General features: G+C 34.7%; 1 protein-coding gene across 2 annotated transcripts in view; it reads right to left on the bottom strand.

Annotated features, from left to right (window-relative positions):
* Positions 1-1331: 1331 nt before the first annotated feature.
* Positions 1332-12789, bottom strand: part of LOC123311305 (protein Wnt-1) — a 45112-nt gene continuing 33654 nt past the window's right edge. For both annotated transcript variants that reach the window (XM_044895192.1, XM_044895193.1), the window contains exon 4: positions 1332-2439. In XM_044895192.1, coding sequence (XP_044751127.1) covers positions 1864-2439 — 576 coding nt within the window. In that variant the 3' untranslated portion in view covers positions 1332-1863. The remainder of the gene's footprint in view (positions 2440-12789) is intronic.

Below are 12789 nucleotides of genomic sequence, written 5' to 3'. Positions count from 1 at the left end.
TTTTGGCCTTAAGGCAAATCCGTCACTGGTTGTCGTTAAATAACGTTGAATAAAGATCTCTACAGTTTTTATGATCGGCATTCTGAGTTAACTTTGGTTCATTGACAAGATAGTCATCTCTTTTCCTAAAGTTGAAAGAATATTCTCGTACAATTAAAAATATTGAGAAAAAATATTTCTGTTTGCATTCTTCCTTTCATGTTTTCCACTAGTGTGTGTAATTCGAAGTTTAATGAAATTGGAAAGATATGGAAGGAATTACTCATTTCATTTCGACATTTTTTTAAAACCACAAATTATTCACTGGATTCAAAAAATAGTTATATGTTTATTTATTTATATTGATTATCAGTTTTAAGATCAGATTATCGAGATTATTATTATGAAACTGATAAATAATGACCGATCATGATGAACATTCTTCCACGGAAACATAGCATTATTGAAGTTTCGGTTTCGGTTTCGTTTTCGGCCGAAACTGGGACCGCAGCCGAAATTCGGTTTCGGTTTCGGTTTCGGCCTTAAAAACTAGTTTCGGTCGGACTCTACATATACCTATTACTGTTAGCCGTAAAATCCACAAAAGACGAAGTGGCTACGTCAGGTTCCGGCAATTTGCCGGCATTCCTGCCATATGAAAAATAAAATTTCCGATAAAGGTGATATAAGGACCCTTTAAAAATACGTGAAAAATTCACGTATCTTGGCTGCAAAGGAGTTACGCCCCATTTAAAGTGTCATAATTGTCCCAAATTCTCGAATTCCGTATTCTTCATTCACAAAAATCATTTGGATGTCTGAAGGATTCTATTTTCCATTGCTCAAAACAGTAGTAATAAATATACAGTGCAAACTGATAGAAATGTCCGTTGTTGAAGAAGACACCCTTATATTGATATTTCATAACTGTTTATTTGATGGGATGGTATTTTAACTTACTATATTTTTGTGTTTTTATCATATGAAATCGAAGCTATCATTTCAGGGATACTAACTCAGTAACTCGTAACTTGAAAAACTTGAAAAAAAAACTTTTACCGGCTATACCTACACCAGGTTTGTAAGTGTGAAAATATAAAAAAAATAAATAAAAAAACAAAGCTTCTGTACTTTGTCGTATTCTTTACGCACTTTCGATGAGTTTCATATCCTTTTGAGAACTTGGCACAACTTTTGAATATACCTACCCAACATAAATAACCATAAAACAATGAAAATATCGAATTCAGTAAAGAAGAGACGGAAAGGACAATAAATGATTAAAATGCAATTAATAGTGACATATACAGTTATATTTCGAAGAAAATAAATATAATCACAAAATGCTACAATTAGCGGTTATATACATATTAAATAATTTACAATTAAGAAGCAAGATTTATAATAAATTAAATGAAAGAATATATAAAATTTCAGTTACATAAATAAGAATAATTTACAATTTGAGATACACTATACTCGCTGATTATTTATTTACAATGCAATAAATTAATTATCCTACATTTCATTCTATTCCACAATTATTATTAAGATGATTGGAACTTGAAGTACATCTATATAGACACAATCGTCATATAGAATGAAATTTCATGCATAATATTATCTTATACACGGTCACATAAATTTACAAATATAACACTAAATTTACATCACAAATTGAACATATGTACAGGATTGACTGGAGTTTTAAATTCGGAATCAGTCTTTAAATTTTATAATACTGATTGATCAAGATGAAATGCAAATTGCGTTGACATTTCCACCAATATAAAACTAAAAACTATTTCACTGGATTCGAAATTATCACAAATTTTTTCGGAGGAAAACATGAACGAAAATTGCAAATTCTTGACTATATTAAAACTAGACGCACGTATGGACCAATTTTCTAGTTCTGCATATTTCACATTTAACCTCACAACACCAGTGGAATGTACAGTTGCATCGCTCAGCCACGATTTTTTCATGGGTGCGATAGCCTCTACCACAGCACATTATGTCACATCCATCGACCCCGATCGATGACGCGTTGCATATTCTGCCGTGGGTTCCTTGGATACCCAGCTTGGTGTTTCTTTCGCAGAATCCGGGACTCATTTCGTAGTACACCAAGTCCTTGGCGCTCGGCGGTTTGTGTTCCGGATTGAAAGGTCTCAATTGAAAATTGTATTTCTGCCTTCGCCTGTTCTCCCTCTTGCTGTATATGCTGTTTCTGGAGATGCTGTTGAATTTGGGGTTCATGTTGATCATCCTGCCGTGTGCCTTGTTGTTCCTGTGGTGATTGTTGCCTGATGTGATGTGAGAGGCGCCGTCGAAACGATCTTTTAAGATGTCGCCGATCACCCTGAAGGATGGAAGTTTCATCCAGCACGTCCTCACGGTACAGGATCCAGACATGCCGTGGCATTTGCATTCTTGTTTCATGTGTTGTTGGACATGCTGTAATGAAAAGAAAAAGTTAGGAACTTTTCGGTTTTCGTTTTTGTTTTGAAACATATGTGAATATCAGAATAAATGACTAATTTCAGAAAAAGAAGATGAAGGATAACCAATTGGTTCACGATTTGACTAGGGGTGTAGAAAGCTTTGAATTTAACAGAATTTTTAAAGGCAATTCAATTGCAATTTATTCATTGAATAGTACACGAGGTAGGGTTATTTATGAAGTAGCACATAGGGCATATGGCCCCCAAGGCTTTTCTGGCCCAAACGCTTTCAATCGTCGAGAATTTCCTTCTACATTCTTTATAAATGTGGCTGAAATTTTTTGCTGCAGCTTTCAACTTCCTCTTGCATTGAAAAAAGACGTTCTTTAAATTCCGCCATCTTTTTGACGAAAGTGGAAACTATTGTAATATTCGTAACTTCTACTTATCGTTCAAAAATGCCTACGAAATGAAGGAGATCAGGATCATTCTTCCAAAATTCCAACAGAAATACGAGTGCCACAAAGAAAATTCAAGGAGCATTTTAGGTCATAATCTTCAATAGATCATTATGAAGTACTTGAAGTATTAGTTATTTTCTCACATCTACATCTTGAATATCTCAGTAAATATTTGCAAAGGATCCCATCATCTGATTCACATGAATAAATCAGGGCTCTTCAATCGCTAAGTGCCTCGTTACACTGGAAGTATCTTAAGAATAATTATGTACCTACATATTTAATTTATGATTGGCTCAGTGCCCGAATAATGTTCTGGGAAATGAGAATTATATCCGGTGGACGTATATCGTAAATCAGGCTATTTGTTTATTTTATGTTATGTAAACGGGTAATCTGCTCAAGAATTTTCAAGATCGCAATAGAATAATTCAATGCCATACACTGAGTGCTCATTAAGAGAGTCCCTGTAAATATTTATCTCGTTAATTGATGCACCATTTGATGATGATTTAATGTACTTAGAGTGAAGATTTGGTGCAATCCAGTTCAAGTGGCTTTATTCAGGAGTTATTCGATTTCTGTACGCAAAGGATGCAGATTCAACACAAATCTTTTAAACCCATGTTTGAAACCCTATACTTAATTTTTTGCCATTGCACTACACTTGTCGATATTTATAGGAACTGACCCGTAATGTAAAATCAGAATATTTGAAAGTAGGTACACTAATATGGCCATCACATATTTTTTCCTGATTTTTCAGTAGGAAAAAAAACCATTGGTCTCAATCTGCGTAAACTCAATTTGGGAGTTCTGATTTTTCGAAAATTAAAAAAAATACTATGCCTATTACAATATTGGGATGAAATGACACATTTTCATTGTTCGGCTCTTAAACAAGTATTGAAAGTTCGTATATTATTCATTATATGGATATCCACAAATGATAGGTATTTTCATATAAAAATTTTACAACTACCCCAACCCAAACTACAATTTATTGAGTTCTGTCGGAGGCAACGTTAGAATTTCATTGAAATTGACGAAGAATAATGACAAAAATCTGAATTGCGCGTAGACAGAAACCGAATTGGCATTATTTGATACCTTAATGATCTCTCCAGTGAAAATATTAAATAAATATGCCAACAGGTTCCATAACTTCATGGGTTTTGCTTGAACAGTTTCGGAATAGTTATTTTCCTATCAAGTGCGGAAAGTGATACTTGCCCGCACGAAACTGCCGTTGCCCGAACGATGCGAAGCAGAGTTCGGGTAAGCAGTTGAGTGCGGGCAAGACACTTTACGCAAGAGTTAGGAACAATATTTTTTCTACAAGCGCTCCAAATATGTAAATATATCAATTTCACGAAACAGATTATATCTCATTTGATCAATTCATACATAATGACAGACGTAATTCTGCATGTCGTTACTATGGGTTTCTCATTGTTGACGTTCTGTGCATAGAAACATGATAGAATTTAATTTACTCTATAATATTTGCCTGCTATTTCTTTCCCGCACGCAAATGCGTGCGGGAATGGATTAGCAGGGGTTTTTCCCGCACCCTTTGGGAAAGAGACTCTTTGCAACTTGGAATGCGTGCGGGAAAAAGGTTGAACGCGCACGCTTGTAGAAAAATATGATTTTCTTATATTTTATTTCACTTTTTTTAACTACAAAAAAACTGGATTTCAACTCAAGAAAAATAATTCGTCTGATTGTGAAGGTTTGAGTTGGAAAACTCTCCCTAAATTAGGGAGGGCCATGTCCTTAACTATCTGTCTAAAATTAGCAAGGATTGGTTGAGCATGATTTCGTAGTATAAAATCCAGAGTTCAGAATATTGGTATTGAAATATTTATCCAGTTTAACGATCTGAAGCAAGAATAGAGAAGGAAGAGTTGAAAATGGTAGTTGGAATTAGAAAAATATTTCAAACTCGAAACCGCAAAAAGTTGTTACTTTTTTTACGAGAAGAGTTTTTGTTCGAGCAAGATTTTCAGTCGATTCAATGGCCTGGTTTTTCCTGAGTCCTCCTCTGTAGGCGGTGAGAGCATATGACATCGACCGAGAAAAAACGGAAAGAGCTCGCCATTTCTTCAAGCCAAGAATCCGATACATCCAGGCGTAAATCAGCTTGAAATCTTTGATCAATGGCAGCAATTAACACATATTTTTTGAGATTGTTTCCATCGCAAACAATGACATCTAATCGATTGAATCCATTTTTCCGAGAAGAAAAAGAGCAGAACTTTCGAACTCGCTCATGTTAATTGTGACATTGAAAACTTTTTATCCCTGCAGGCATCTCGAAATTTCAGAAATGTCCTGAGCCTGTCGATCCTGCCATGCAATTTTCTGCCATAATAATTAAACAGATATGTCCAGGCAACGTGAAAAAAGTCGACATTTAAAATCAAACGGCCAGAGGAGCAGTAAAACAAGAAATACGATGTTTTTTCCTTGAGTGGACACAAAATGAGTACCATTTTGTCTATTAGTTTAATAGTTTTGCCTTTAAATGTTTTCAGAATGAGCCAGAAGGACTAGAATTAGTATCGGGTACAAGTCAAGAAGAATTCCGAATTGCCGATTTGGATTTAATCAAGTATTAATCTGCAAAACACGATCGTTGGTAATTCTACAAGCTGTACTGAAAAACCGGATATGGGATATGACGGAGCACCACGTGTATGCACACATGTTGTGAAGTCGGTCTACACCTTTAGATTAACCAAAAGACCTAAATGTACATCAAATTTTCTTTATCGCATCACTAGGCTGTTAGAGCTCTTCCACTATGGGCTGTTGATGAATACTGATCATCAGATGAATCCAATGTTTGTGAGCATCTCCAAATGTGTACGTGAACAACAGATGAAAAGCTAGACGAAACGTTCCCACAATTTCCCAACACGTTCATTTCGTCATTACAAAATAATTATGGTTTGAAAGACATCGCCTCATCCATGACCGTCACCAAGCTAGGGGAAAGTCGAATCATTTAAAAAAAAAAGTCGTAAAATACAAAAATCACATGGTAGTGTTATAGAAGTGCTTTGTTTTAACCCCCATACCCTTAGTTAGTTTCCTTAGGTTAGGTTAGGTCAGCTAGGGGTTAGGCTAGGGGGAATTCGAATTTTTTTAAAATAAGTCATAAAATACAAAAATCACAAGGAAGTGTTATAGAAGTGCTTTGTTTGAAGCCCCATACCCTTAGTTACAGTTTATAGTTTGGTAGGAGGGTTACATTTCATTGCGACTTTAAGGTTTATTGTGCCTCCCATCTCCTTGACAGTTTACTTATTTTATTGTATATTCCACGGATATATTATTTTGAGACTTTTCAGAGGCATCAGCAAAGGTGTAGTACATGTTGGCTTTACAAGTATTGAATCAACTGCTTCGAAGAATTTATAAATTAATTATTTGAAACAATGAGAAATAAGCTCTCCACAAATGTATTTGTTAGTCATGTTTCGCACCTAAACAATCATCATCAGCAAATCGAATTGTGAAGTGTATAGGTAGATATACAAAAAATAAAACGATAAAATGAAGCCTGCATAGGTCCTTGTAACTAGCATTTTCAATACAGATTTGGCAAGTTGTTTTGAATGCTTTTTCTTCATAATATACCTGTATTTAACATATTGAGAAACATCGATTGTGAATCAACCAAAAGTATTTCTTGAACGAATTGAAGAAACATTTCTATTTCCTTGATGAATTTGGTGAAATGTTCATAACAGACGTTTCTTTCTCTTAAATCTCCCTAACATGCTTCTATCAATCTCGAGGGGTGTTTCGAAATGAAGGAGAAGTTCCCTTAAACACTGTTATCAAACCTGCGCGACAGCAATTTTCTGAGATTTCACGTACGTACGTCCTGTGACATACGAGAGGAGATAAGAACAAGATGAACACATGTTCCGGCTGGTGCATTACCCGTGTAATACGGTGTTTAGCGACGGGGGGCCCGAGGCCCCTCTGCTAGGACATCTGGAACCCCATGGGGTGCCCTTTTATTGCACGGCAAGCCAAGGTAAGTATATCGTTGCAAGAAACGATAGATCTCTAATTTTATAGTTTTCTATAAGAGGGGAACACGCTCATTAGTGGAGTAGGAAAGGGTGAAATAAACTAGAACAATTGACATTAGTTACTATAACGATGTTGGAAAGAGTATGTGGAAATGTTCTGTAAAGAAACACTACAGTTATTTAATTATTGAAATAATTATTTGGCAGATGTAATTTATCAGTTTGAAAAAACCGTTTGATTCAAAATGTATTATGTTTAATGGCGGATGTCGAAGTCTGAAGTATATAGTCTGAGCGAAAATCATTCATACTATATTAATTCATAACTATTTTATTATAATATACAGGGTGAATCTTTGACTCGTACAAATATTTTAATAGTAGATTCTTGAGGTAAAAAAAAAACACTTTTTTCCCATACCATTTTTTCCGATACGGCCCTGATAAAAATATAAAGCCATTTTGTTTTCATAATGAGCTGTGCCACCCCCAAAAAAACAAAATGACTTTCAGTCGCTAAATCTATGATACTACACATCTATGGATCTTTTAAACTCGGCTCAAAATATACAGGCTGTGGAACAACCATAAAAAATGTTATTTTTAGTTTCATCTCAAAAAAATGAGTTTTCTCATTATGACCATTACGAACCATGAAAATACCAAAAATTCAAAGAACCCAAATCTTGAAACTAAGTTCGATGCTATCAAATGAATATTTGAGCGTTTTGTAAAACGAAAGTATTTTTCATATTTTCTCGAAGAATAATGGGCCGTTCTCGAGTGATTTGATGTTCAAATTCATAAATTATCTGTGAAATTTGAAAAATTGGGTACAATTGGCTGAATACAACTCTGTTAAAATGATCCACAGATGTGTAGTGTCACATATTTAGCTAGTGTTATTCTGAAGGTAATTTTGTTTTTCCAGGGTGGCACAGCTCATTATGAAAACTTAAAATAGCTATATCTTTTCATCAGGGTCGAATAGGAAAAAAAAATATTAAAAAAAGTGTTTCTATTGACCTCCAAAATCTACTGTTGAAATATTTGTGCGAGTCAAAGACTCATCCTGTTTAATTATAGCGCTAGACCTTATTTAGTATTTCTCTATTCACATTTTGTTTGGTCATCTGGAGGTTTAGAGAGTGTTGGTATAATTTTTTCAGGATGATTCCAGTTTGACACTCAGTGTATATACCCAATGTTGGTCAACCAAAAATTAATTAAATAGTTATTCTTGGAAATTATAATTGTAGTAAAACTAAATGATTGAAGTATTCCTTATCCTTTTGACTGGAACATGTACGTTGCAGTATTGAGGGTATTTGAAATTTAATTTAAAAAAATGTTACTGTTGATATAAAAATTACTCTTGCGAAAATATATGTCAACATGGGCGAATATCTATAACTGTCGTTTTCAAAAACTCCTGTACACCAATGGATCAATTCCCATATATTTGTCCAGCAAATTTGGAAGTGAGTACGTAATCAAGCCTTCATCTTATGTAGTTTTTAAAAAACTTCATTATCATTTTTGTGTCCAATTCATAGCGGTTCTCGAACATTGATTCAGTTCAAAATTTAATTTCATTCAGAGCGATAGAATGTAGAAAAAAACTACTCTGACCTCGAAATCATTCATCAGTGTGTAATAAACATTCAGAGATCACTCAAAGTTGTAAAATATTACAAACCAATAAAACCACTTCGTGATCCACCAACAACCAAAGATCCCATATTTAACTATGCTGTAAATGAGTGCACGAACTCCCTGAGATATATTTCTCGGTTGGAAGATACCACTAATGAGAGGAGATATTCCTCGATTTATCGGAGGCAATTAATTCTTCGATACGCAAAGTGGTGGAGGGTGACTTACTACCGGCTAATTTTAGTTTATAGACCTACATCCTCTCAAATCTTGCAGCACAGTACGTTTCCGATAAGAAAAGTTATTTTAAGTGTCTATGGCACGAAAATTCTATGTTCGCCGTATGCTGGTCGTTTGAAATATCGCAGACGCTGCGAAAATGTACATGCCCGTTTGGGATCGTTTTGCGGAAGGATGGATAAGCAGTACTCTGCTAGATATTCAGCAAAAATAAGGGCATTCTAGAGTACTAACGAGGATATACAGGATGTCCGAACAAGAAGAATATGGAGCATATTAAGAAAAAACAGTGGAAATGAGATATGTATAATAAGATTCATAGGTTATGTAGAAGCTTGAGGCAGTGCAGGGGTAGTGTTGTGTTTCAGCTTTATGCTGAGTTTTCCTAAATTGGAGATACAAACGAACAAGGGAGATTCCTTGTAATTTTAAGAAAACAAATTTCCATAAACATGGGATCACAAACATTTCGTTTTCGAGATACAAGGTGTTGAAGTTTGAATTTTTAGATTTGTATTAAAACAAGTTATGAAATCACATTCATTATTTAACTTGACGTGTTAAAACTAACAATGAATTTATTCACCACAGCTTACCAACTGAAGTTTTGAGGCAATTTGGATTTTTTGGAGGATTTCGAGAAAATCTTTCAGAATTTTCTTCTCGAAATCAGTAGAAGATACGACAAAACTACAAGAGACCTTAAAGTTCAGTATAACAAGAGAAAAACTTCAAAAAGTAAACTTTAACACCCTGTATCTCGAAAATGAATTGTTTGCGGTCGTTTATGAGACTTTTTTCTTCAAATTACCGAAGGAATCTCTTCTTTTCGTTTTCACCTCCAATTTAGGAACAACCTGTATATGTGATGTGAGTGGCTATACAAAGTGTTTGAACTAACAAAATAGTAGCGCACATTTACGGTACCTAATGGGCATCCATAGACTTATAATACATGGACTCACTGTCACGTGACTTTTCAGTAGATCGAGGGGTTGTATGCATTAGAGAGAGAAGGGCTTATGCGTTTTGATCGAACAAGAAAGAGATGAACTGATTCCGTGTGGGCAATGTCAAAATCATATGATGGATATAAACGCAGACGTTGCCCACAAGGTGTTCATACGTTGAGTATTATTCACATTATATTTATTCTTGAATGAAACTCACATAATTTTTATATTTTCCATTTCGAAGGAATGTTAAGGAATTCCTGTTTGCCTTCTCGGAAGCTTGTTGAACATTTATTATGGAAAATTTTTACAATTTTCGCAGACTTTGCCCACAAGGTGTTGATACGTTGATTATTATTCTCATTACATCTATTTTTGACTAAAACTCACATATTTTTTGACATAATTGATTTCGAAGGAATGCTATGGAATTTCTGTGTGTCTTCTCGGAAGCTTGTTTAAAATTTATTGAAGAAAATTTTCGCATAAACTTGTGTTCTTTAACCTTTTGACAGCTTGCCCACAAACTCTCCATCTTATTCAACCAACCGACTTCTCTCTCACATGCGGAGTCCATGTTATTTATAAGTCTATGTGGGCATCTCATGTCACATCTTGTTGATCTGGGTAGACAGTTCATATGACTGATAAACTCAAAATGCTTTCGAATTGAGACGAACTCTCATCCGAAATTCTAGTCAGCAAAAAGTGCTGCGTCAAAATTAATATCAGAAGGATCCCATATTATAGACTCAAATTTGCGAATGGAATAAATCATGCTGGCGTATATAGGTAATGGAAATTTCCAAGCATAAATCATTCACACTTTGGAGTCTCTATTGAAAACTGCAAGCCAAATATAAAATTGGAATAGATGCAACATCTACCACACGTTCTGATCATATTGATGGATCTACCTGCAGATTTCCAGGGTTTCTGTCAAAACCTGACATAAATTAAACACAGTACGGTCCTGTTCAGCTCGAGAAGAAGAGCAGGTCGCCATAAGACTAAATCGAAATCTCTGTCGTTGAAAATAAATATTATTTATGCCCGATTAAAACATTCTAATGATGACTGGTGTGAGAAAAAGGTTTGATTTATACGAAAAGTAGTCATTACTACCGGGTGGTCGGATCAAGTGCGTATTAAAATGCATATTAACTTGTTACCGAGCGCCTTCCCGAACCTTTTTCCATTACTTATAACTTGACATTACCCCGATCATCGCTGAAACGATTCCAGGACGTCCATGCTCGATGGAAAAATGTGCGGAATTCAGCGTGAATTCAATTTTTTCTCCTCGATAATTTTCTTTCGAATCAAAACGGGACCAATCGATATTAATACAGGACTACGAACTGCGATGGTGTGGCACGGCTGATGTATCATTAATTGAATGGAATTATCAATATGGAGTATTTTGTAAGCGGAAATCCTGAATTAATATTCAAATTTTATCGAGAAATTAAGGAAACATTATTCATCATTACCGAAAATGATCGGCTACTTAATGGTCTCATAATCAAACGTTATATTTTTCTAACCGAATTATTTTAATTAAGAATCGATCTTCAAATTCGGCTTTGAAGAGAAGAATTCCAAAAAATTCATATTTGAAGTTATATAAGGTTTATTATTATTAGATAACACCAGAACTAGAGTGAGCATTATGCGATCACAAAAACCCAAAGGGGTATTTCTGTGTGTTCTTCAATTGGTGATATCATAAGGAATTTTATTATCACTATGTGAGACTGTTTATATGCAACGCAAACATCCAGGGGCGCATCGAGAGTCTAAGAGTCTGAGTTTGGGGGGTAGTTGCAAGTTTAAGAGGATTGACCTATCTATAAGAAAATGACATGAAGCGGGAGTACTCAGGTGCTCAAATTGTCTATAGTCTATTCATTTTTATAAAAGTTGTCAATTGGCCTTGTCAATTTGACTCATTACTCTATAGTACGAAAATGTGAGGTTATAACACTTGTCAAAATATTTTTGCGTTCTAAATCTAAATAAGCAGGGGTAGTCCCTATAAATTTTTTTCGAAATCGACCTCCCTTCCAAGATACAGCCTCAGGAAGGCGATGACGAGTTCACAGTTTTTCATTTTTTTTACGGGTTCTAAAAAACACTGAGTCATAAAACTATATATGAAGCACTAAGTACATGTTACTCACACAATATTTTTTTAGATTCTATAATTTTATTATAAGGGGTTGAAAATAACAACATATATTTTAGCGGGTGGTAGTCATTCTATGGAGCACTTATACGATGAAATGGAATGAGTGATCAGAACTGCTTGTAAGTTTTTATTTATTCCGAGAAAAGTATCGACTGTATTGAAATTTTGCAAGAGTCTTTTTTTCTCCAGAATTAAATGGGTAACCATAAGAGAATTTTATTTTTCGAAAATCTATACTCCGAAAACAATTTTTGAAGGAAAATCATAAAGGGTTGTTATTTTTAACCCCTAATAGTAAAGTTATGGAATCTAAAAAAAATTGTGCCAGTAACATCTATTTAGTGCTTCATATAATGTATAGTTTTCTGACTCAGTGTATTTTAGAACCATCAGTAAAAATAATTAAAAACTGTCAACTTGTCAATGCCTTCCAAAGGCTGTACCTTGGAAGGGAGGTCGATTTCGAAAACACTTTATAGGAACCACCCCTGCTTATTTTCAACGAGGAATCATCTCCCTAAGTCCTTCGCATTTGTTTACAGACACCCTGTATAAAATGATAGGGAATGAATGAAAGGGATTCATTATCTAGTTATTTCCATGGTACAAAAGATTCGTATTTAAGCATATTCATTTTTGCTGTGAAAGTAAATTAAATTAATGACACCTAATGCAAATGCTTAAGAAAAGTTAACGTTGGCCTATTGGACTGAAAATCTGATATTTAGGCATATTGTGAAAATGGTTGCAACAGAGTATTTTGCCTGCAATGAGAGGCTTTTGTTCACCTAAAACTTTGCCTCCGTTCAC

This window comes from Coccinella septempunctata, chromosome 4 (genome assembly GCF_907165205.1).
Source record: "Coccinella septempunctata chromosome 4, icCocSept1.1, whole genome shotgun sequence".
In the NCBI taxonomy this organism is placed as follows: domain Eukaryota; kingdom Metazoa; phylum Arthropoda; class Insecta; order Coleoptera; family Coccinellidae; genus Coccinella; species Coccinella septempunctata.
This window is presented reverse-complemented; position numbering and strand designations above follow the sequence as displayed.